A 21980-nucleotide genomic window follows, 5' to 3' on the forward strand; every position below is an offset into this window, starting at 1 on the left:
AGGTTTTCTGTTCCTTCCTTCGTGTCTCTCTGACAGTCACTGTGAGTCCGAATTCTGAAAGCGTTTTTTGGAGCTGGAAGGAAAGTTTTCATGTTGTTCATCTAATATACATATATTAAATGCTGTATCAGGTATTGAGAAGGTTACAAAAAAATGTAAAATGGGTTTCCTGGTCTCAGGGAGCTTCCAATCCCGTTGCTGATGTAAAATGTACATCTGTACAAAGCTGGAAAGACAACATAGTTATCCCTTCCATGTCACAGGAGTTAGGGGCACAGTGCCCCACGATCTAGAAAATCCATGTAAAAATTTTTGGCCCTCTCTTCCTACCAGAGAAGAAGTTTGAATTTTTTCTTCTTCTTTTATGGAGTGTTTATAGTACCTTATTGTAAAATTTGGGTTGAGTATTTGGTCATAGGCTCTGTGTGATCTGATGGCCTTCGCATGTCGTCTATGACTTCCACAAAACTCCCCCCAAATTCTCATTTAATTTTTCATGCCAACCCATGATACATTGAAACCTGATGGGCAAAGTCATGATGTGGAGGGTATAACTATGCAAGACTATGGAATATTAATTGAAGACAGTGGGATAGTGGAACCTCAGTTCCACTCAGCTTTGCCACTAAGAGCCTCTGTGGCTTTTGGAAGACCATTTAACCTCTTTGGTAGCCCCATCTCTTCACGGGAAAATATGAGAGGGCTAAATTAGATTCTCTCCATAGTCCCTTCTGGCTTCAACACACTATGGTTCTAAATGCTGAATGAATGGACAAATGATAAATGGTATACAAGTTCAAATGAGAAGTTCAGAGGAGCTTATGGTCTCTGTTAAAATGACCAGGTCCTTTTATAAATAAAACAGTTCTGCTTAAACTTTAGCAGGCATGCTGCCTTTGCTTTACCCTCTGACCCCCTCACCAGATAAATGGAGCAAAATTGATTCTTTGCCTGTATTCTGTTTCCTCCCTAAAGGCTCATCCAGCAATTTACAGAGGAATGGAGAGCCAGCCTTAGCCCTAAATTGATTTAACTACATTTGATACACTCTTCCTGTCTTGAATAAGACTTTTCTGTTATAATAACCCAAAAGATTGCTTTTCACACCTCCTTCATTTTTATGATTCTTTTCAAAGGCTCCTAGTGTAGTTCACAGTAAAATTCTCTAGTTGGTTTCATCACACTCAAGAGTAACCAAAGCAGAGATGTCAAGTCCTCATAATGAGACTGAGGGCTTACTATTCTTTTTTTATGTGAGAAGGCAGAGCTACTTTCAAATGACTGCCACTAATACATTCATTTGGGCAGGAGATAGTTAGAAGAAAGATTCTGTGCAAAAGGAGAATGGAAAGATGACCACTATCCCTCGGCCTTCTCACAGGAAACAACAGCTTCTTTTCTGTTCTATAATGTGTCATATATATATATAATATATATGTGTGTATATGTATATGTATATGTATATGTATATGTATATGTATATGTGTTTGTGCCGTGGAACCCAGGGTTTGACTCCCAGGTCCGCCAATGACTTGTTCCACACCAAGAAATAAGATCAAGGAATTAATAATAAAACAATAATAGCTAACATTTATGCAGTGCTTTAAAATTTGCAAAGGATTTTTACAAATGCTGTTTCTTTTTATCTCCACAATAACCCAAAGAGGTAGGTGCTGTTATTATGCCCATTTTACAGATGAGGAAGCAGATGGCAGTTAAGTGATAAGCTCAAGATCACACAGCTAGTAAGTGTTTGAGGCTAGATTTGAACTCAGGTCTTCCAGACTCCAGGCCTAACAGGATATTCATTGCACCACCTAATTCACTTTATTTATTTTTTTGAGGGGGGGAGGCAATTGGGGTTAAGTGACTTGCCCAGGGTCAGACAGCTAGTAAGTATGTGAGGTCAGATTTGAACTCAAGACCTCTTGATTCCAGGGCCAGTGCTCTATCCACTGTGCCACCTAGCTGCCCCCACCTAATTCACTTTAAAAGGTAACACCAGCCTGATGATTGTGACTTAACCTGAAAAGAATCATTTATTCATATTAACATGAAAAATCATATTGAAGGGAAACTATGGTCCATTCTATATAGGTTTCTTCTTTCCTTTAAATGATCTGCAGGGGGACAAGAAGGAAAGTGATCATTTGAAAAGTGGCATTTGTGGCTCTGACAATCCCAGGCAAAAATACTTATCCTACTCAATAGAAGTAATTTCTCATAATTCCTCCTTTTACCATTCCAGGTTTCATTTGGTCCTGCTTGCACATTTCCTTCCTTTTTATTCTAGGGATTGGATCCCTAAATCCATATTTCTGTTTGATTGCTGACATAGGCATATCAAAAAGTCAAGGAAATTTGTCACTGGGACTGGAGTATCATGTAGTACTTCAAAGCAGAAAAGGTAGACAGGCTATACAAGTTTTCAGACATAGTTTTTTTTTGTTGTTGTTGTTATGTTGTTTTCATAAAGTATATAGAATTGACTTTTGGAAAACACTGCCACTCTCACGTCCTACATTTCACGAATCTCACATCTTTTATTTATGATGGCAGGACTCAGTTATCTGATGGAGTCAAGGCCAGATGTTGAATCTTCAACTTTCTAATAAAACTATTTCTCTCTTCATGATGTGGATGGAAGGAGTCTCTCTAGTCAAGAGGTCTGTGCCTAAACTATGGTCATTGGGGTCCATGGGCTCAAGTTTTTGAAGAATGGGCAGGGGGTGGAGAGATGGGAGGGCTGGGCTTTCACTTTTCCCAGCTCAATCTCCAGCACAGCCCTCTCTCCCATTCACAGGGTCAGAGAGAGGGAGAAAGGGGGAGATATTTGGGAGGATTAGGGAAGGAGAAGAGAAGGTAATTTATGTGGATGGGGAGAAGAGAAAAAGTTGAAAGGGATTTGAAATACCATGTGTCCGTCATTGAATCATAGGTGGTCAGAGCTGGAAAGGGTACTTGGGGATCATCTCATCCAACTCCATCTTCATTTTACAGCTGAGAAAACTGAGCCCTGGGTCAATTGGCTTGCCCAAGATGAATGAGTGACAAATCTAACACTAGAAACCTGATCTCCCAATTCCTGATTCATTCCATGACAGTATTTCACAGCCACCGCACTATATAAAATAAACAGTGACTAGGGAGCTTTGAGCCAAGCAGACCCTGAGCCAGTGTGAAAGAAGATTCTGAATTTAGTGGGAGAGACTGTAACTATTTTTATGTTAGACAGGCAGACAAAGGCTCCATCATGCCTTTTGCTAGCAAATTGGCCAAAAAAAAAAAAAAAGAGAAAAAAGAAAATCATGGCAGTGGCTATCGAGGACTCCATATTTGCATGTGGTAAGCTGTGATTTGATAATGAATCTCATTGCAATTAGTTTTACTTTGTGAATGACATAAGGAACCTGTGCTTACGTTTCCACCACCATACCAGGTTCCCCCACCTTTTGTGGACTCTCTAAAGGAAGTCATTGGCATTCTTTGTGTCGGGAACATTTGCTGACCTGTAATGCCTTGTTCCCAGAATGAAAACATAAAGCCACAGTTTGATGGCTTTCCAATATTTCTTGGGGGCCCCTCTATGAGCATTAATTGCTTCACTGCTGTGTGGGAAAGCAATTTGTACATTAACAGCACAGCAATAAACAGCCATCATGTATTGGGAGATGAGGCGAGGAGAAAAGAGAGAAAATTTCTTCTTCGAACAAGTGACATTAGCTACATTTAAGCTCATTTTGATAAAATGCCAGACATTCTTCCACTTCACAAGTGGCAGAATTTCTGATTTGGTTCAGAAGTAGGTGTGGTCTGTCCTCCCTGACAGTTTCTACCACCACATCCCTTGTATTGATGACAAAATAAAGCAAAATTCTTTAGCCAAGACCCCATGACATCCAGCTCTCTTACTTGCTTCTCTGTTACCTTTTTTGTTTGGCTGCCCTGGCACAATCAACAGAAAACTGGTATAGCGTCTCCTATCTGAATGCACAAGACATCTGGAAAAATGCAGATCCCTGCTAAGGACAACCAAGTTCTTTTTTCATCATCCTTATTTTATAATCCAAGGAAGACTGTGCAAGAGAAAAATGAAAATCCTAGACACCACCATGTAGTTTATCAGATCCTCAGGGAGCCTCGTTTTTACACCGACTCTCTGTTCCTAAGCCTGTTCTTTTTTAAAGTTCAGAAATGGATCATTAAGATTTTATAAGGTACATATACATTCATTACGGCTACATGAAAGATAACAACAAAATCTGATAATGGCCCAGATGAAAAGGATTGGAAGGAGGAGAGACATAATTAGTAACTTTTGCACCTAGGGTAAACAGTACAAAATGTGCCCAGGATAAATGGCCCAAAATATTTTTCAGATATTGCTTTAAGATAAATTCAGCGGGAGCAGGGGTAGATAACCTACAATAGCCAGTGGGCAGAGACTCTGAGATATCATAAAGCTAGGGGCAGGAAGAAACAGAGCAGGTCCAGGTGGGAGGGAGCTTACCTGGTGTGTGCCTTGCCAGGAGGAAGAAGGCACCATCTGGTAGCTTCCCATTTTAACTAATTATCTCATTAACCAGTATCTAAACTCAGTTGTTTCTATGCTGCTGAAGGAGTACAAGTACTGTCAGTGCTCTTTAAAAGGCAGGACCCATGAGCAAAGTCCTAGTTGCTCCACCTTAGTTATAGTTCTCAGAAGGAAACTCAGAACCAAATAAGAGATTATTGTTATTATATATAATAAAAGTGGAGACCCACAGGCATAATCCTCTTAGCAGACTATAATTTGGAATTTATAATTTTGTTATGCTCCTTTTTATTCCTTATTTTGTTTATTTGATTTTTAATGACTTGATGGTTATTAAGTCTGTAATAAAAGACTATTTGTAAAGAAAAAGATTATGTAAGGTGGCATGGTTCATTTCCTCTCCCTCTGCTGTGCAGAATGTTGTCATGGCTCTTGGAGATGGTCAGTTAACTCCAGTGAACAGCCTGCAGAACAGGAGGCTGACACACCAAGCCCTCCTGAGGTAGGGGAAGACACAATTTCAATGACGTGACTCAAGTTATGCGTACATAGCTCATACGTGAACACTCAGGAGATATTTGGTGAATTTGTGAGTGTCTGAATGACATAAACAGAGCCATACCAATTTGGCAGAATGTGCACCAAAAGATAGCCTCTATGTCCAAGTTATAGAGTATGACTCCCTCTGTAAAATGGGAATACCAGACCTGGAAGTAGAATTTTCAAATCTGGAGGAACGGGAAAGACAGACATGTGATGGGGATGATCGTATCTGTTGAAGGGTCTACTCTTCAGCTCACTCCTGCTGTAAAGTAGATCCCATAAGGTTTTTCATCCGTCCTCTGTCAACTTCAATCTTGCTGGCTGAGTCATTAAACAGAAAACTATGAGCCCTCCTGGGTAAGTGATAGAATGAAGGATAGAGGGGCAGCTAGGTGGCACAGTGGATAGAGCACCAGCCTTGAAGTCAGGAGGACCTGAGTTCAAATCTGGCCTCAGACCAAACACTTGACACTTACTAGCTGTGTGACTCTGGGCAAGTCACTTAACCTCAATTACAAAAAAAAGAATGAAGGATAGAATGGGGTCTGGGATTACCCTCTTGAGCAATTTTATTTCATCATGGGTCCCTTATGTTTGAAACTTCTACTGGACCAAGCCAAAGTGATCCTAGAGGGTACTGGGGATGGGTTCAGAGACTTCTCTGATTTATCCTTCCAGGGTTTGATGATCTCCGTGCTTGTGCTGACCCAGGAATCCCAGAGTATGGCTCTCGAACCCCCAGTGGAAGCGTTTTCTTCGAAGATTCTGTAGCCCGATTTCACTGCCAAGAAGGCTACAAGCTTAGGGGCCCGCCAAGGAGACTGTGTATGAAACACTTGAATGGTTCCCTAGGCTGGATACCGACTGATACACCAGTGTGCCTACCAGAAGGTAAGCTATTTGGCATCCTGTGAAAGAACCAGGCCTAAGATAGGTTTACATGTCTCCTGTGGTGTTAACTGAAGATTTTCAAGATTGTGCGTGGGCCAAAACCCCGTACTCTGATGGATGTTTCAGTTGTTAAGAATTTTGTGCACATTGACCAATATGAGCATATAATGAGATTTGGGAGAAAGGAAGACTTAATTTCAGCAACTGAAGGAATACCATGTCTTCTTTATCCCAATTATAATTCTATTCATCACCATTTTTGTCAACTCTGACATAGCATCCAGCTAACATTAGGGCTCTCTGTTACTAGGTTGCCAAATCTATGGGCATTTCCATTTTACTCAGAGAGAAGCTTGGCAAAAAATATTGTTTGAATATAGTATAGGATGATCTCAAAGATATATATGTTTCTCAGAGGATTAAATCAATTACTACTTATTAGTTCAATGCCGGGGGTAATTCATTTAAAGGAAGAAAGGAATATGGAAAGCAGTGACAGATGAGCAAGATAGGGATTCATTTCTTGTCATTATCCCTAAACCTATTGGAAGAAATAACTTAAGTTTTGCTGTATGAGTACATATTTGGGGTTTTAGAAATGTGTTTAGTTTAACTAATTGGGATGATAAATAGTTCTTCATCTATCTCAGTGGACTAACTGAAGCAGTCCTATACAGATAAATCAAAAACATTAATTTGGGCCTCACATTTCAAGGTGGTGTATAGCTTATATTCTACCGAGTTCATTAGAAATCAGAATTTTGGCTTCTGACAAGTATTGATTTTATTTCTTTGGACAAAGCCTTTATCATCACAAGTCATTAAAATGTCCACTGAATTTAGTGTGTGTTTCCCCCCTGAAACCTTTTAAACAACATTCGACCTGAGAAAAAGAAAGAGTTGACAGCTTTTTGGGGTGGTCTTATTTCTAAATTGAAGACAAGCACACATACTACCAGTTTAGAAAAGCAACATGATAGAGGATTTGGATTTTTTTAAACTAGGAAAAGAAATAAGCATTTATATAGCATCTACTATATGCCAGACACTATGCTTAACAAATATTATCTCATTTGATCCTCTCAACAACCATGGGAGGTAGGTGCTTTTATTATCCCCATTTTACAGTTGAGGAAATTAAGGCAGACAGAAGTTAAGTGACTAGCCCAGGGTCACATAGCTAGTAAGTGTCTGAGGCCGGATTTGAACTTAGGTCTTCCTGATTCAAGGCTTGGCATTCTATCCCCTGAGCCACCCAGCTTCTCCTAGCTTTTCACTGTGAAGTGAAAACCCCAAGCAGAGAGTCCTTGATTGGAATGTCTGTCCCTAGCTTCCAGGTGCACAGTGAGTAACTCTTTTGCAGAGAGTGATCAGATATTCCTTCTTAAATCATCAATACGAATAAACATGTTTGTGTGTGTTTGCGTATGCGTGTATGTTTGTGTATATATGTGTATGTGTATCTATATTTATGTATATAAAGTTTCCTTGCAACTACTCAGAAACCAGGAAGCCCAGGTTTGAAGTAGGACCTAAAATTGAATCTTTAATGAAAGGGAAGATCCAATAACCTATTTTGTTAAATGATTTCTAATCATAAAACCCCGCCTACTCGTCCTTCAAGTTTGATAAGTAGTTTCAGAAGCTCTGTGCCACTTTCCTTTACATGCAGCACAGACTAGGAAAGAAGACATTATTAAGGTCCTCTGCCTCAACTTCTCACACCCAGAACACCTGTTTTCTTGTACACCAAGAACTGTACTGTAATAATAACAACTAACAATAATTAATTATAATAATAATAATAGCTAGTGTTTATATAACACGACCTTATCAAACTTGAAATTGGTATGGCTCTTGAAGTTAGAGACTTGGAAGGGTAAGGGTGAAGTATATGGATGTCTGAATTGTTCTTTCTCCTATAAAGTTCTGCCAGTGTTACTGTGATCCATGAACCCTGCTTCCCAAGCACATTTATACTGTTTATGTTAATAACCAGGCCTCATCTTGTGGCAGAATCACTATAAGCCAGCTGGGCGGGGAGGGTGGTGCATTCCTTTAAACCTGGCTACTAGGGAAGGCTCAGGCTGTGGAATCATTAGAGTTCTGGTGTTCTAAGCTGTCCTAAGTCTGTAGCCAATCAAGGGTCCCTGCTAAGTCTGGCACTGATATGTTAAGGCTCTGAGTTGGAGGAGAGGGAGATGGTAAAAGATCTCCAGGCTGCTTAAGGAAGAAGAACCAGCCTAGGTAAGAAACAGAGCAGATCAATGCTTCCAGGGCTATCTACAATGAGGTTAGGATACACTTCCAACCTGGGCAAAAAACCATTGCTCCCCTCTGGTTTGGGGATGCTCTGGGGACTTAGGCTAGAGTCTAGATCATGATGGCTGCCTCTAAGAAGACATTGTCTATGAGTTCAAGCCTCAGCTCTTTTGGCTTCCTGGTCAGGAGAAGAGGAGTGGTCAGGGTCGTGGGTAATACTGGTACCTGGCAGATGCCCTCAGTGGCCAGTGATTTCCATCCTGTGATAGTATTGTCAACTTTGGGACTCAGCAACAGCTCCTGCTCTAGGACATCGAAGGCCACAGTCGACCATGTTCTTATTTGAGAACTTGACCAGGAAGATGTTGTAGTGTCATTCCCAAACATAGCCGTGCCCATCTGCTGTGTCACTGTGTCACATGGAGAAAAATAACCAAAACAAAAAAAAAGAAACCGAAAAAACAAAAAACCTGAGTCACTGGGATTGCAGTTATTGTGGCTCTGTAAGACATTATTCACTTCTTTCATAGTCTTAGAGTCAGTCACATGCAAGTCAGCTTCATCAGGGTCTGAAACCACTGAACCACTGGACCACAAGTGGCTGTTGACATACAGGCATCCATGGTCAGCTTGGTTTTATTGATCAGCTGCCAAAGTGATTTTCCTAATGTGCAAGTCTAACCATGTCACACCCTCACCCAGTAAGCTCCAATGGCTCCCCATTACTTCCCTGATCAAACAGAAAAGCCTTTTGTTCCCTACTTATTCTAGTCTTCTTACTCTACTCCATACAAGACAGCTTATAACCCAGCAACGCTGACCTGTTTGCTGATCGTTACACACAACATTTCATCTTCCAGCTTTGTCCTTTATACGTGCTGTCATTGCACAGACCTGGAATGCCTTACCCTTTCTCAGCCTCCTGGGACCCTTGGCCTCTTTCAAAACTCAATTCAAACCCACCTTCCCCAGATCTTTCCTGTCCCCTACCCCTATTGCTAATGCCTTCCCTTCTGAGGTTACCATATACTTACACTGTATATGTCCTGTATATAAATGTGAACTCCTTGAGAGAAGGGACTGTATATTTGCCCTTATTTTTGTGTTCCCAGCACTTAGCTCAATGGCTGGCCCATTGATTAAATGTTAGTTGAATGAGCCAGCATCCGCATACAGTTTTATCACCCTTGTGAAAAGAGAGCCAAGGTGTCCAAGCCAATGAAAGCAATCTCTTCCCATCAGAAGCTGTGGGGCCCAGGAAGCCTTCTTACACTAGACGCAGGGTGCTATTCTGGTTGAAATGGGGAAATTAGGCATAGCTACGTTGTTGGAACTGGGTGGTAGTCAGATGGCCAGGTCATGGTTAGAGATTTTTTCAGGCAGCTAGGTGGTGCAGTGGATAGAGTATGGGACTTGGCATCAGGAAGACCTGAGTTTGAATGCTGCCTCAGATACTTACTAGCTGTGTCACTCTGGACAAGTCATATACAGTTATCCCCTCCACATTGTTGGAGTTAGGAGTGCAGTATCCCTGCAATCTGGAAAATCTGTGTAAAAAATTTTGGTCCTCCTTTCATGCTAGAGAAGAAGTCTGAATTCTTTCTTTTTCTCTTATGGTATATTTACAGTACCTTATGTAAAATTTGGCTTAAGCATTTCTGAGTTTCCAGACTTTTTCTGTGTCATCTACTGGCCTTTGTGTGTTGTCTGTGGCTTCCACAAAACTCTCCCCAAATTCCCATTTACAGTAATTTCTTATGCCAACCCGTGACATATTGAAACCATGATGGGGAAAGTCACAACGTGGAAGGAATAACTTTATTGTCTCTCAGCCTGTTTCCTCATCTGCAAAATGGGGATAATTAATAATATAATACCTTCCTTACTAAGTTGTAAGGTTCAAATGAGCTAATATATGTAAGGTGCTTTGCAAATCCTAAAGTGTTATATAAACACTAGCTATTATTATTATTATAATTAATTATTGTTAGTTGTTATTATTACAGTACAGTACAAGAAAACAGGTGTCCTGGGTGTGAGAAGTTGAGGCAGAGGACCTTAATAATGTCTTCTTTCCTAGTCTGTGCTGCATGTAAAGGAAAGTGGCATAGAGCTTCTGAAACTACTTATACCAGGAGGCAGCAGATGGCATGTGACATCTTGAGTCACCTTATTGTAGGGATAAAACTTTCCCCTTCAGAGAAACTCATCTTGAGATCCTACATGGCCCTGGCAGCATGCCAGCCCTGCTAACTAGCACACCCTTATGACTCATGCTGAGGAAGATCTGAAAGACAATAGTTTGGGGAAGGAAAGGGTCACCCCTATCATCCATGACATCATTTTGACCCCAAGGGCTCAGAAATCACGTGTGCCATTCATTCCCTTTGCTTCTCACTGCAGGGAAGCTGGAGCTGGGACAAAGGACTGTCCAGGCTAACCGAGGGGAGCAAGAAGCTCCCCTCTACCCCTACCTATACCCCTCTACCTACTAGTAAGTGCCCCCAGGTCCCTGCTTCCTCTCCCTTGCCAGGCCTTTGCAATTCAACAACATTTTTATTATAAGTGCCTTATATATGCCAAGTCCCTGTTAGATGCTCTTGATAGAAAGACATCAAAGGACATGTATTTCTACTGATATGCAATCAGAATGTTGATTTTGCTTCTTAGATACTTTGGAATAGGATGGCTTTTTCTGACACTAATTTTTGCAAAGCTGTCTCTATTCTCTGATCTTGTTGATATCAGCTCATCAGTTACATTATGGTGAATGATCAAATATGGAGAATCATAATTCAGTGGACCATTCATCTTGTCAACATGGATGCTCCTTCCTCTAGTTCAGTTCTCTGTAGAGTTATAGAACTTTAAATCTGGAAGGGACATTGAGATCATCTCATTGGAAAGTCTTCCCACTCCCAAGAAGTTAATTGACTTATCTAAGGCCATGGTTAGTAGAAAAACATGAACCAAGAACCTCAGACTTCCATACTCCCAGGCCAACCATTGGGATGTTCTTCCATATAAGCAAACATTCTCTTATTTAAGTACATGTTTCTTTTCATATTTCTTCTCACATATCCACATGTATTGCTGTCTTTCACTCTTACATAGATAGGCATTCATTCCATATTTTTCTTTGAATATCCCACTTGTTTCAAGTAAACTTGATATGCTGAATTTTGAACTTACAAAATGGTTAATTTAAGGAACCATATGACTTTGGAGAAATCATTTCCCCTGCCTGTGTCCCAGTTTCTTTGTAATTTAGGGGGCTAGCTTAAGTAATTGACTCTGACTCTTATTATAGCACTTAAAGCCTCCAGTGTTAGTGGGGCAGTACCTACCAGTGAATCACAATGAAGTGTGCCGTCACCGGCAGGCTTAACCGCTACAAACTAATTGTTATTGTTGTTCAGTTGTGTCTGAGTCTTCATGACTCCATTTGGGGCTTTCATGGCAGAGATATTAGAGTGGTTTGCCATTTCCTTCTACTCACTTTACAGATGAGGAAACTGAGGCAAACAGGGTGAAGTGATTTGCCTAGGGTCACACAGCTAGCAAGTATCTGAGGCCAGATTTGAATTTAGGTCTTCCAGACTCTAGACCCAGGACTCTATCCACTTTGCCACCTAACTGTCCCAGTCGCTCACTAGCTAACATTTATTTGGCATTTTAAGATTTGCAAAGTGCTTTTTACATGATATCTCATTTGATCCTACCAGACATAATCTAGAAATTCTCTAAGGAAAAAACAAAAAAGGAAGTGTGAGTCTGGAGTCATCAGAACCACATCCGAAGAAGACATTTGTATGTCCTGAAGATGATAGAAGAGATAACCAGGGATACAAGGTAGATACTAATAATGGCTGTGTCCAGTAGAGAAAAGGTAACTGTTAGGTGGGGGTTGTAATTCCAAAAAGACTCATCCTTCTGGTGCATTACAAGCAATGTGCCAGTAAGCTGGACGCCATCTTGGTGTCTCCTTCCCTGAAAGCTTACAATGAAATTCGCTGGAGAAATTTTCCCAGCAGGACTGTCCCTCCAATATTATAATAACAATTTATGGAAAAATATGATTCAATTTGCAAGTGACTTTTCCGGCATGTACCTTAAAATAAAAAGTACTCATACCCGAAAAAATAGATGAAACGGATTGAAATGAAGTCAACTTAGGGTTTATTTTTACCCCAAACAAATGATAAGATTGAACAAAAATGAGTCTGTTTCTAGAAGAAACCAATTTTTAATTAATGTTAAAAGGATTTGCTTGATTAACTACACTTTGACACAGCTAAGAAACTAAATCTATACCAGGTATTATACTAGTGATTACACTGGTTAAACACAAGTTGTTGTTGTTGTTGCTTTTTTTAAAATTAAAAACTAAATAATTTAGTAAAACTCCTGTGTGGGGTCATAGCGTTAATTAGGTTTAGCAGACACTCTAAAACATACCATCTCCTTAGTTTGGATTCTTCTTCAAGGAAGGACATTTTTAAAAAATTTCAGCTCAGCTCTTCCACAAAAGGTAAAAGCCTTTCCTTTTGGCTATTTTTATTTTCTAAATTTTATTGATTCTTTTAAAAATGAAAACTTTTGGGTTTTACATCCCATTCAGTTCAGAATCACTCTCCCCATCCCCCATCCAGTCAGCCTTTCTTTGTGACAAAGACTAAAAAAAGAAAAAAAACAAACTCTAACACATTGACCAGGCCTGACTGTATGTGCCCTAGTCATCCACCTCTTCAACGAAAAGCCAAACTTAGTCAATATAATTATATAATATTCAATTTTGCTGTGTTCTTTAGTATTTTTCCATTGCAAATAATACTAGCTTTTGGCATTAGGTATATACTTTAAATTAAATTAAAAATGGCCCTTCCATGCCTTTGCTTTTTAGTATGTTATGCATATATGACTTATACTTTCTCGAGAGACTTAATTTTTTTAATTAAAAAAAATCATTGATTATGATTATGTGGTTTGGGATGATTTTCTTTTTAATATGATTTATTATTCTCATTGTTTTCCTAATGTCAAACCATTCTTGTATCTCTGGTATAAGTCCAATTTGGTAATAGTGAATGATTTTTTTGGATATATTGTTGGTTTTTTTGCTAGGATTTTATTTTAAAAATTTCTATATTAGTATTTATTAGTGATATTGGGCTATAATTCTATTTCTCTATTTTATTCTTCCTTGGTCTAGGTGTCCTTGACATATTTGTCTCATAAACAAAGTTTAGTAGGAAGCTTTCTTTCTCAATTTTTAAGACTAATTTTTATAGCATAGATACTAATCACACTTGAAACGTTTGATAGAATCCATCTATAAATCTTTCTGGACTAGGGTTTTTGATAGTTCCTATGTGGCTTGTTCCATTTCATTTTGTGAGATTGAGTTAAGATCTCTATTTTATGTTCTGTTCATTTGAGTATTTTTTTTAGATAAATACTCATTTCTTTGAACTCTTGATTTTGCTCATATATAATTGTGTCTACTAGGTTATAATAATTCTTTTACTTTCTCTGCTGTTGTGATTTCATCTCATTCATTTTTTATTTTAGTAAGTTGATTTTTTCTGTCTCTGTTTTCATTTCTCTCTCTGGTCAGGTTAGCTAATAGTTTTGATTTTATTAATCTTTTTAAAGAATCAGCTTTTAATGTTATCATTTATATAGAAATATTTTATCTATTTCTCTTCTAATTTTCAAAACATCTTCATTTGTGTTTATTTTGGTTTTGTTCATTTGTTGCTTTTTTGGTTTTTTTAATCACATACTCAACTGATTATTTTTTTTTCTTTTTATTCAATACGTGCTTTTCTCTATTTCTTTTGGTGGGGGCGGGGCAAGGCAATGAGGTGAAGTGACTTGCCCAGGTTCACACAGCTAATAAATGTCAAGTGTCTGCGGCCAGATTTGAACTCAGGTCTTCCTGAATCCAGGGCTGGTGCTCTATCCATCTAGCTGCCCCTATCAATGCATGCTTTTCAAGAGAAGTTGATATATGAATGTCATTCTCTTTCAAGCAGTTCTGCTCTGACCCACTCATTATTCAGGATGTCATTATTAAGTTTCTATTTTGGTTCATATCTTTTTCATGTGTTTCTTCTACTAATTACAATTTTACTACATCATAACCTATAAAGAATGCTTTTGGTATTTTCTTTTTTCTTACTTACATCCATAATTTTTCTATGCCCTAGCAAATGGTCCATTTTTGTACAGTTACCATGTGATACAGAGAAATATGTGTATTACATGTGTAATATTTCTAGTTAGAAGATGCCATATCTTTCAGTTATAACTTCTCCAGTTTGTCTAGTTCCATAGTTTCCTTTTTGTTAATCATTCTGTTAGATTCATCCAATTCTGAAAGAATAATATCAAAGGCTCCTACAATTATTGTTACAATAATTGTTACAATTGATATACCTTTTATCAAATTAATTAACTTTCCTTTTATGAATTTGGATGCTACACCTTTAGTTTGTACGTGATTGGTATTAAGATTATTTCATTGTAACTATTGTACCTTCAAGCACAGTGTAGTTTCCCAGTTTATCCATACTGACATTGTAATTTTTATTTTTGCTTTGTTTGATAGCATGATCACAACTTTTGCTTTTTAAACTACTTCTTAAATAGTAAATTTTTATTCATTTTTTTCTTTCATTATTTTTAGATATTTCTTATATACAACAATTTGTATCTTTTTCATATCCATTCTTTTTCATTTTATTGAATTAGTTAATTGAGTCACATTTAAAGTTATAACTGTTAGGATTGTGGTTTTTTCCATTTATTTCTTTTGTACTAATTTTATACTCTTCTATTAACTCAGTACTTTCTTTGAGTTTAAATTTTGTTTATGCTATTTTGATTCTAGTCTATTCCCATAGATTTTTTCTTGCTGGTGTAATATACTGTTTACCTTCCCTATCCCAAATTCCCTTAATTTTACTGTCTTACAATTTATTTTACCTCCCAGTAGATTTTTTTTAATAGTATATAAGCATGAAAGAATTGTTTCATTGCCTAATTTTTTCCTGGTACTGTGCTTAACTTCCTTGTGTTTCTCTTGTTTAGTCAGGAGAATTGAAAATTGAATGTTATGTTCACCTCTTCATTTTGCTATTTTGTTTTGCAGGAATGCCTTAAAAGATTAATATATTTCATTAATGATTAGGCTTAGTTCAGTCTATAGGGTAGGTTATTTTGTGTTGTAACTTGAAGATTTTTTGCTTTTTGAAATATATGATTGCATTTTTTCCCCTTGATTCTTTGTGACTGCTGAGTAATCCTGAGTTATTTGAATTGATGTGAACTCCTTTCTCCTAGATACTTACAAGATGTATTGTTTTGTATTGATACTGTGAATTTTAACTGTTACATATCTTGGAATTCCAATTACAGAGTTTTTCTTTGTTAGTAATTTATGGATTTGCTTAATTAGTACTTTGTTGTCTGTATTCGAAAATCTTGGGCAATTTTGTTATATTATTTCCTACTGTATGGCATTCAAATGTTTATGTTATCTAGCATTATTTTGGGAAGGCTTTGATCTTTTCATTTTCTCTATGCACCCTGTTTTCTGTGTTGGTTATTTTGGCTTATGCACAATTTGTGTGTTCCTTTAACTTCTCTCTTGCTTTTCTTCTGTCAAATTTCCTTCCATCTTGTTATTTTTTTTTCATTTTAAATAAATCATTCTTTCTTTTAGGATCTCTCTTTCTTTGGAGAGATTCTCTGTCATAAGTTACATTTTTTCTACTTTATTATTTGCCTTCTTTAATTCTTCATTGAGGACTTTGATTTCCAAACTAATTTCCATCCCCCATGCAGTATATCTTCAACATACTCACATTGGAGGATGTTGGGAGACCTACTGGCTCCCTGGGTCAAGTAATCTTGACCCAGGGCAAAGACTAGCCCGGGGGGTGGGGGGGACCTGTGGCCCTGAAGCCACATTAGCCCCAGCTGGGTTTAGATTCCCCTTTCTTTCAGGTATGTACTTCCCTAGAGATTCACCTCTAGTCACTCTGCACTGCCATTTTCTCCCTCCCTGCCACCTACTGTTAAACTTTTCCCTCCCGTGGTTGGACAGGATCAATATTCTCTGCTTCTTGTAGTTTGTTGGTGGTTCACACTGTATTACCTCCATAGGGAGCCCTCTACCCTCTCACAAGTCCTGAAATATAAATTTGTGAGCTCAGAGTGGGGAAACTGAGTGAGAATGCTGGTATCTCGGCTGTCATATCAATTCATGAAACTCTTGCTTTGTGAAGTGCTTCCATTTTCTTATATCTTGTGGATTTAGCTTTAATTGTCTTTTGCCTTTGTTTAGGTTTTCAAGTCAAAAAACTTAAAAAAAAATTCTACTATCTTGCCAATTCCATGATGCCCAGTGCCTTTTGTTTTTGATGCTACAATCATTCCCCGTACACCTCCTCCCATAAATCCCTACTTTATACCCAAACAAGTTAAGTAAAAGCAGCTGACATAATTATAACATATGCCAATATATTCAAAATTTTGCCCTCATAGGAGTGCCCAATGTCTTTACTAAGAGGAGAAAAGTAGGTTTAATTGTGTGTTTTTTCAGGAACATGATTTCCTCAGCTCTTAACAGTCCTCCTTTAATGGCCAAGACAGATGTTGGATACCCACAGTGTTATTTTAGTCCATGAACACTTCAGAAATGTTCACATTAAACCCAAAATATATATATATTTTAATAGCACCAAATTAAAGTTTTTAATTACTTGAAAAACCGTGTCACATTGCTTCAAAACTTTGACCCCATACGTCAAACAAGGAATTTGTGCAAGTGAGTTTTTTTCATGGCAAGTTATAGGAAGAATTTAAAATCAATACCATCTTGTGCCTTACTGTCTTAGCATATTAAGAGAGCTTGCATGTGTCTGTCTAAGAATTCTTTATTTAAAAATGAACTCTTTCACCAGAAGATTTTTTTTTCCAGGCATTTATCCTCCATTCCTACAATTGGTCAATTGATTCTTGTGGAGCTAGGGGAAAGCAAAAATGCTAATTAGAGGACCAATGACCAAAGAATATTGCATGACTCACACATTTAATGTTTTGTCCTTTACATCCAAAGATGATGTTGCTGACCTGCCATCTATAAATGTAGTATGCACTTTGAGTTGTTTTTCCAGCACTGGGAGTAGATTTGTACCAATCTAACCATATGCAATTATGCCATTTCCCTCCAGTCCATTCCCCAGACAACTAGCAAGAGTTAACCATGCAGGCCAGAACCATGGAACAGAATAAAGTTAAATGTCATAGATAGGGACTGAACCTGTCAACTTAGCCTCATTAGCATTATATTATAACCAACCCAAACAAATTAGTCCAGATACTTATAAATATAGTCATTCCTGGCCCAAGGTGAGTATAGGCATGGGCTCTGATCTTTGGGAATATTATTAGAGGCTGACAAGTGACTCATACAGTGTGCTGGGAAGGGGGAAAAAGGTAGGAGAGAAATAATTGACTGCCAATTTGATCTAAAGAATTGATATACATATCTACAATGCCCCAACAAACACCATTTTAAAATAATTCTATAATACCTCATACCAACCCCAGTGTAATCTTGAGGTTTGCTAATCATTAAAGACATAATTTAAATGGCCTAACTATACTTGAGAGGTAGCATAGAATGGTAGATGGAGGACTGGTCTTAGAATTAGAAAGACCTGGGCTCAAGGCCTGTGTCTGATATATGCTAGTTGTGTGACCATCATCACCAAAGTAAAGCTTTCTTAGGGACCAGAGAGGGCTACAGCAAAGGTGAATAGGACAATGTTCAGGTGGGGCTTTGAGCTTCTTGGGAGAAAGGCACCGTGTGAATTTAAGTACTGGCATGGTGTTATAAATATTTTCTTTAAATGATTCAGCTTGATTCATTATCTAAAACTGTCAGTTAAAAAACATCTTTATTCATTAACATTATGTTATGGGAGTGCTTTTCAAAGGTAGAATGTCATATGTCTTTTTACAGTTATTCATAAATTAAGGTGAACTGCCTCCCAGCTTCAGAGACCTCACCAAAACAGAGGGAAACTTGAAAAAAAAAGTTTTGTTTTGAACCTTCTCCTTTCCATATGCATTTTCTATTGCCCAAAGTGTATTTCCTTGATGCCTTTGATGTCAATTGTCAGTAGGAGTAGCCTATGCCTGGAAGGACAATCATTTACATGGCTTCCTCTAAGCTTTCCACGACCAATCTTTTGTTCTTACCAAAACAGGGAGGAGTAGGTTGGCACTTTCTCCCTTCACTTGCCCCACTGTCTTTTTTCATTCAACTAGGGGCCTTTATTTCTTCCATTCCAAGAAGTTGCAGCTTGAACTGAATGGCCCAATCTCTGAATTCTACAATGAGGGGGTTCTTAGCAGGACCACCTCAAATTCCCTCTTTTGTAGTGTGTTTGTGTGTGCCTGTAATCATCTAATTACTCTCATGGTCAGGACCTGAAAAATTTGGGCAAATGAGAGTAAGGTGAAATCATAGGTAGGTGGAACTGGTCATAGAATCATATTTAGATTTAGAGCTGGAAGGGACACTCGGGTCATCTAGTCCAACCCTCTCATTTCGCAGAGGAGGAGACGAAGGCCTAGAGAAATTAAGTAGGTTGCCCACTGTTGCACAGACAGCAAGTAGCAGAGTAGAGTCTGATCCCAGGTTCCTTGATGGTATGGCCAGCAACATTCTGACCAGAGATAATAGTATTGATTATAGAAACGTTTAGGTATCTTGGTTGTTGCACACACACACACACACACACACACACACACACACACACACACGCACAACTTGGCTGCTTCCCATGTCATTCAGTTCCAAAATGGTGTCACATCACCCAGCTTAAAAACTGTGGATTTTTTCTATAATTGAAGAGAGTGAAACAAGACCACAGTGATCGCTGGTTTTCTTTACCAAGAACATTGCAAATCCTGTCTTCTGTTATTCCTTTTTGGGGCTAAAAAGATTATGAGGCGACAGTAAGCTAGCTGTCTGAACTTCAGAAAAAGGAGGCAAGTGGAAAGACATGAGTAGAGCTTTGTGTCTGATTGTATAAAGGTCACAAAATGATCATTAGCCTCTCTGAACATCATGCTGGTTGTAGAGATTCCCCAGAAAGTATTTTTTCACAAGCGACCAACCGAGATTCTGCAGAATTAGGTTGGCAGCTTATGAAAAATGCAGTGCTACTCCCACAGGTCTCCTGCCAACCCCACTGCAAATTAAATTCATTTTTCCTCATGCCAGCGTTCTGTGGTATTGAGGGCGGATCGAAAGCTTTGCCAGACCAAAAGAACAGGGAATCAAGACGCTTATGATTTCATATTACCTATGCAGACCACTTCCAGGGCTCAGCATCAGCTCTACAGAAGGGTGAAGACTCCCTGCTCAGAAGAGTCTTCTGAGATTGCTCCTTTATTCTGCTCCTTAATATATGTGCCACACATGAATAATAATAATAATAATGCTGATAACAATAATAGTATTTCTATAACACTTTAAGGTCTGCAAAATGCTTTACATATGCCATCTTGTTTGATCCTCACAACAACCCTGAGATGTTGGTGCTATTGTTATCCCCATTTTACAGATGAGGAAACTGAGGCTGAGAGTTTAAGTTGAAGGACTAGAGACCTAGAAAATCTCTAGATCTGAAGACAACTTGAGTATTTTGGCTGCTACCTTTGACCCAGTCACATACAAAGCACAGAGCTATTCCCTGTGGTCACTCATTCAGTAGTATTTCATAACAAGGGAACATGGACCATTAAGTACATGGATCAGAGATGTATACAGTGTGGTTCTTTTTTTCTTTTTTTCTGATGGGATGGGGCAGATCTTAGGCTACAAAGTACAGCACTGGGTTTCTTCAAGTCAAATCAACAAACATTTATTAAAAGCCTACTATGTGCCAGGCACTGTGATAAGCATTGGGAATACAAAGCAAGTATATGTGTGTATATGTGTGTATGCATGTATATGTATATGCATATGTGTATGCATACATGTGTGTCTGTGTTTATATGTAAATGTATGCATGTATATGTATATATACATACATACACACGTAGAGAGAGAAAGTCTTTTCTGTCAAGGAACTCATAATCTCACGAAGGAGAAAATGTGCGAACAACTCTGTATCAACAAGATTCATCATTAAAAAGGAGGGACTGATTTCCAGAAGGAGCCCCAAACTGGGTAAGTTTACTATCTTTGCAGTGCCCCAGACAAGACTTTAAGACTACTAGGAGCAGAATAATTCAGTTCTTCATTGGTAGAGGTTGGTCCAGACTAGAGTTCCCTATACCAAGGAAATCACAATCATAAAATCCTGATCATAAAAAAAAAAAGATGTGACCCTGGGCAAGTCACTTAACCCCAATTGCCTCACCAAAAAGCAAAAAAAAAAAAAAAAGAAGAAGAAGAAATAATGCCTTCTAGAGCAAGGTCCTTTGAAGTTTCTTTGCTCTCTGGAAACCCCTATAGTCAAAGATTAAGGGTTTCAAAACTCTAGGCATTTAGAAGTGACAACTTAAATTTCAAATCTGCCTCTGCCCGGTTGTACAGATTACATTGAACTGGGAGTCCAAAGTTCTGTTTTTACCATTTACTGGCTGTGTGGCCATGGGCAGATCACTTGACTTCCCCTGAGTTTGAGTTTCTTATCTCTAAAATGGGAATAATATCCACCTAACTACTTAGATTGCTGTGAAGATTAAATGAGATAAAAAATGTGAAAGCTCTTTATAAACTAAAAAGTTTATAAAAAGCTATGTAAATACATGATGATGTTATCATTAACCTCATCATCATCACCATCATCATCATCATCACCCCTCATTCTTTATAACTTTGCCTCCTTTGTTGCCTCTTTCTGCGTGGTATTATTTATCCTTTTTAGCTTTTATACAGCCCTCTCTTGAATGATAGGCCATAGGGCTTTCTATACTGAAGAAGGAAACACGCTTGAATTCTTAGCAATGTTGGTTAAGTACATCTGGGTAAGTTCTCAGATTGTAGACAATATTTTGTAATAGATGCAGAGTTCCTATACCAAAAGACTATTCCATTATGCATGGACTTCTTTTGCATCTGTTTGAGTGCATATATGCATATCTTATGGGAAGCTAAAGCTAATAATAGCTCACATTTATATAGTACTATGTAGCACTTTAAGATTTACTAAATACTCTCCTCACAACAACCCTGTGAGGGACGTAGTGCATGCATAATTACCTCAAATTTGCAGATGAAGAAATTGATGTTCTAGTGGGAAGAATAGAAGTCAGATTACAAAAGGTTGATGAGAGTGTCTCGCCCAAGATCAGATAATTGGTATGTGGTAGAGGGAGGAGGAAAGGAAAGAAGGAAGGAAGGAAGAGAGGGAGGGAAGGAAAGAGGGAAAGGAAGAAGGAAGAAAGGGAGGGAGGGAAGGAAAAAGGGAAGAAAGAGAAGGAGGGGAAAAGGAAGGAAAGGAGGGAGGAAAAGGGAGGGAAAAGGGAAGAAGGAAAAAAGGAAGAAAGGAAAGGAGGAAGGAAGAGAGGAATGAAGGAAGAAAAAGATGGAGGAAGGAAAGAAGGAAGAAAAGGAGGGAGGGAGGTGGTGCATGCATAATTATCCCAGCCCCAGGGATGGAAGGGAGGGAAGAAGGAAGGAAACAAGCATATATTGAGTATCTGATATGTGCCAGGC

The 21980-nt window shown here is 38.4% G+C and overlaps 1 protein-coding gene across 3 annotated transcripts in view; it reads left to right on the forward strand.

Moving 5' to 3' along the window:
• LOC114049898 (sushi domain-containing protein 4-like) overlaps positions 1–21980 on the forward strand; it is a 228872-nt gene that overhangs the window by 103584 nt on the left and 103308 nt on the right. For all 3 annotated transcript variants that reach the window (XM_027871347.1, XM_027871348.1, XM_027871349.1), the window contains exon 3: positions 5756–5968. In XM_027871347.1, the coding sequence (XP_027727148.1) occupies positions 5756–5968 (213 nt within the window). The remainder of the gene's footprint in view (positions 1–5755; positions 5969–21980) is intronic.

This window comes from Vombatus ursinus, unplaced genomic scaffold (assembly GCF_900497805.2).
Source record: "Vombatus ursinus unplaced genomic scaffold, bare-nosed wombat genome assembly UNPS02014798.1, whole genome shotgun sequence".
Taxonomy (NCBI): domain Eukaryota; kingdom Metazoa; phylum Chordata; class Mammalia; order Diprotodontia; family Vombatidae; genus Vombatus; species Vombatus ursinus.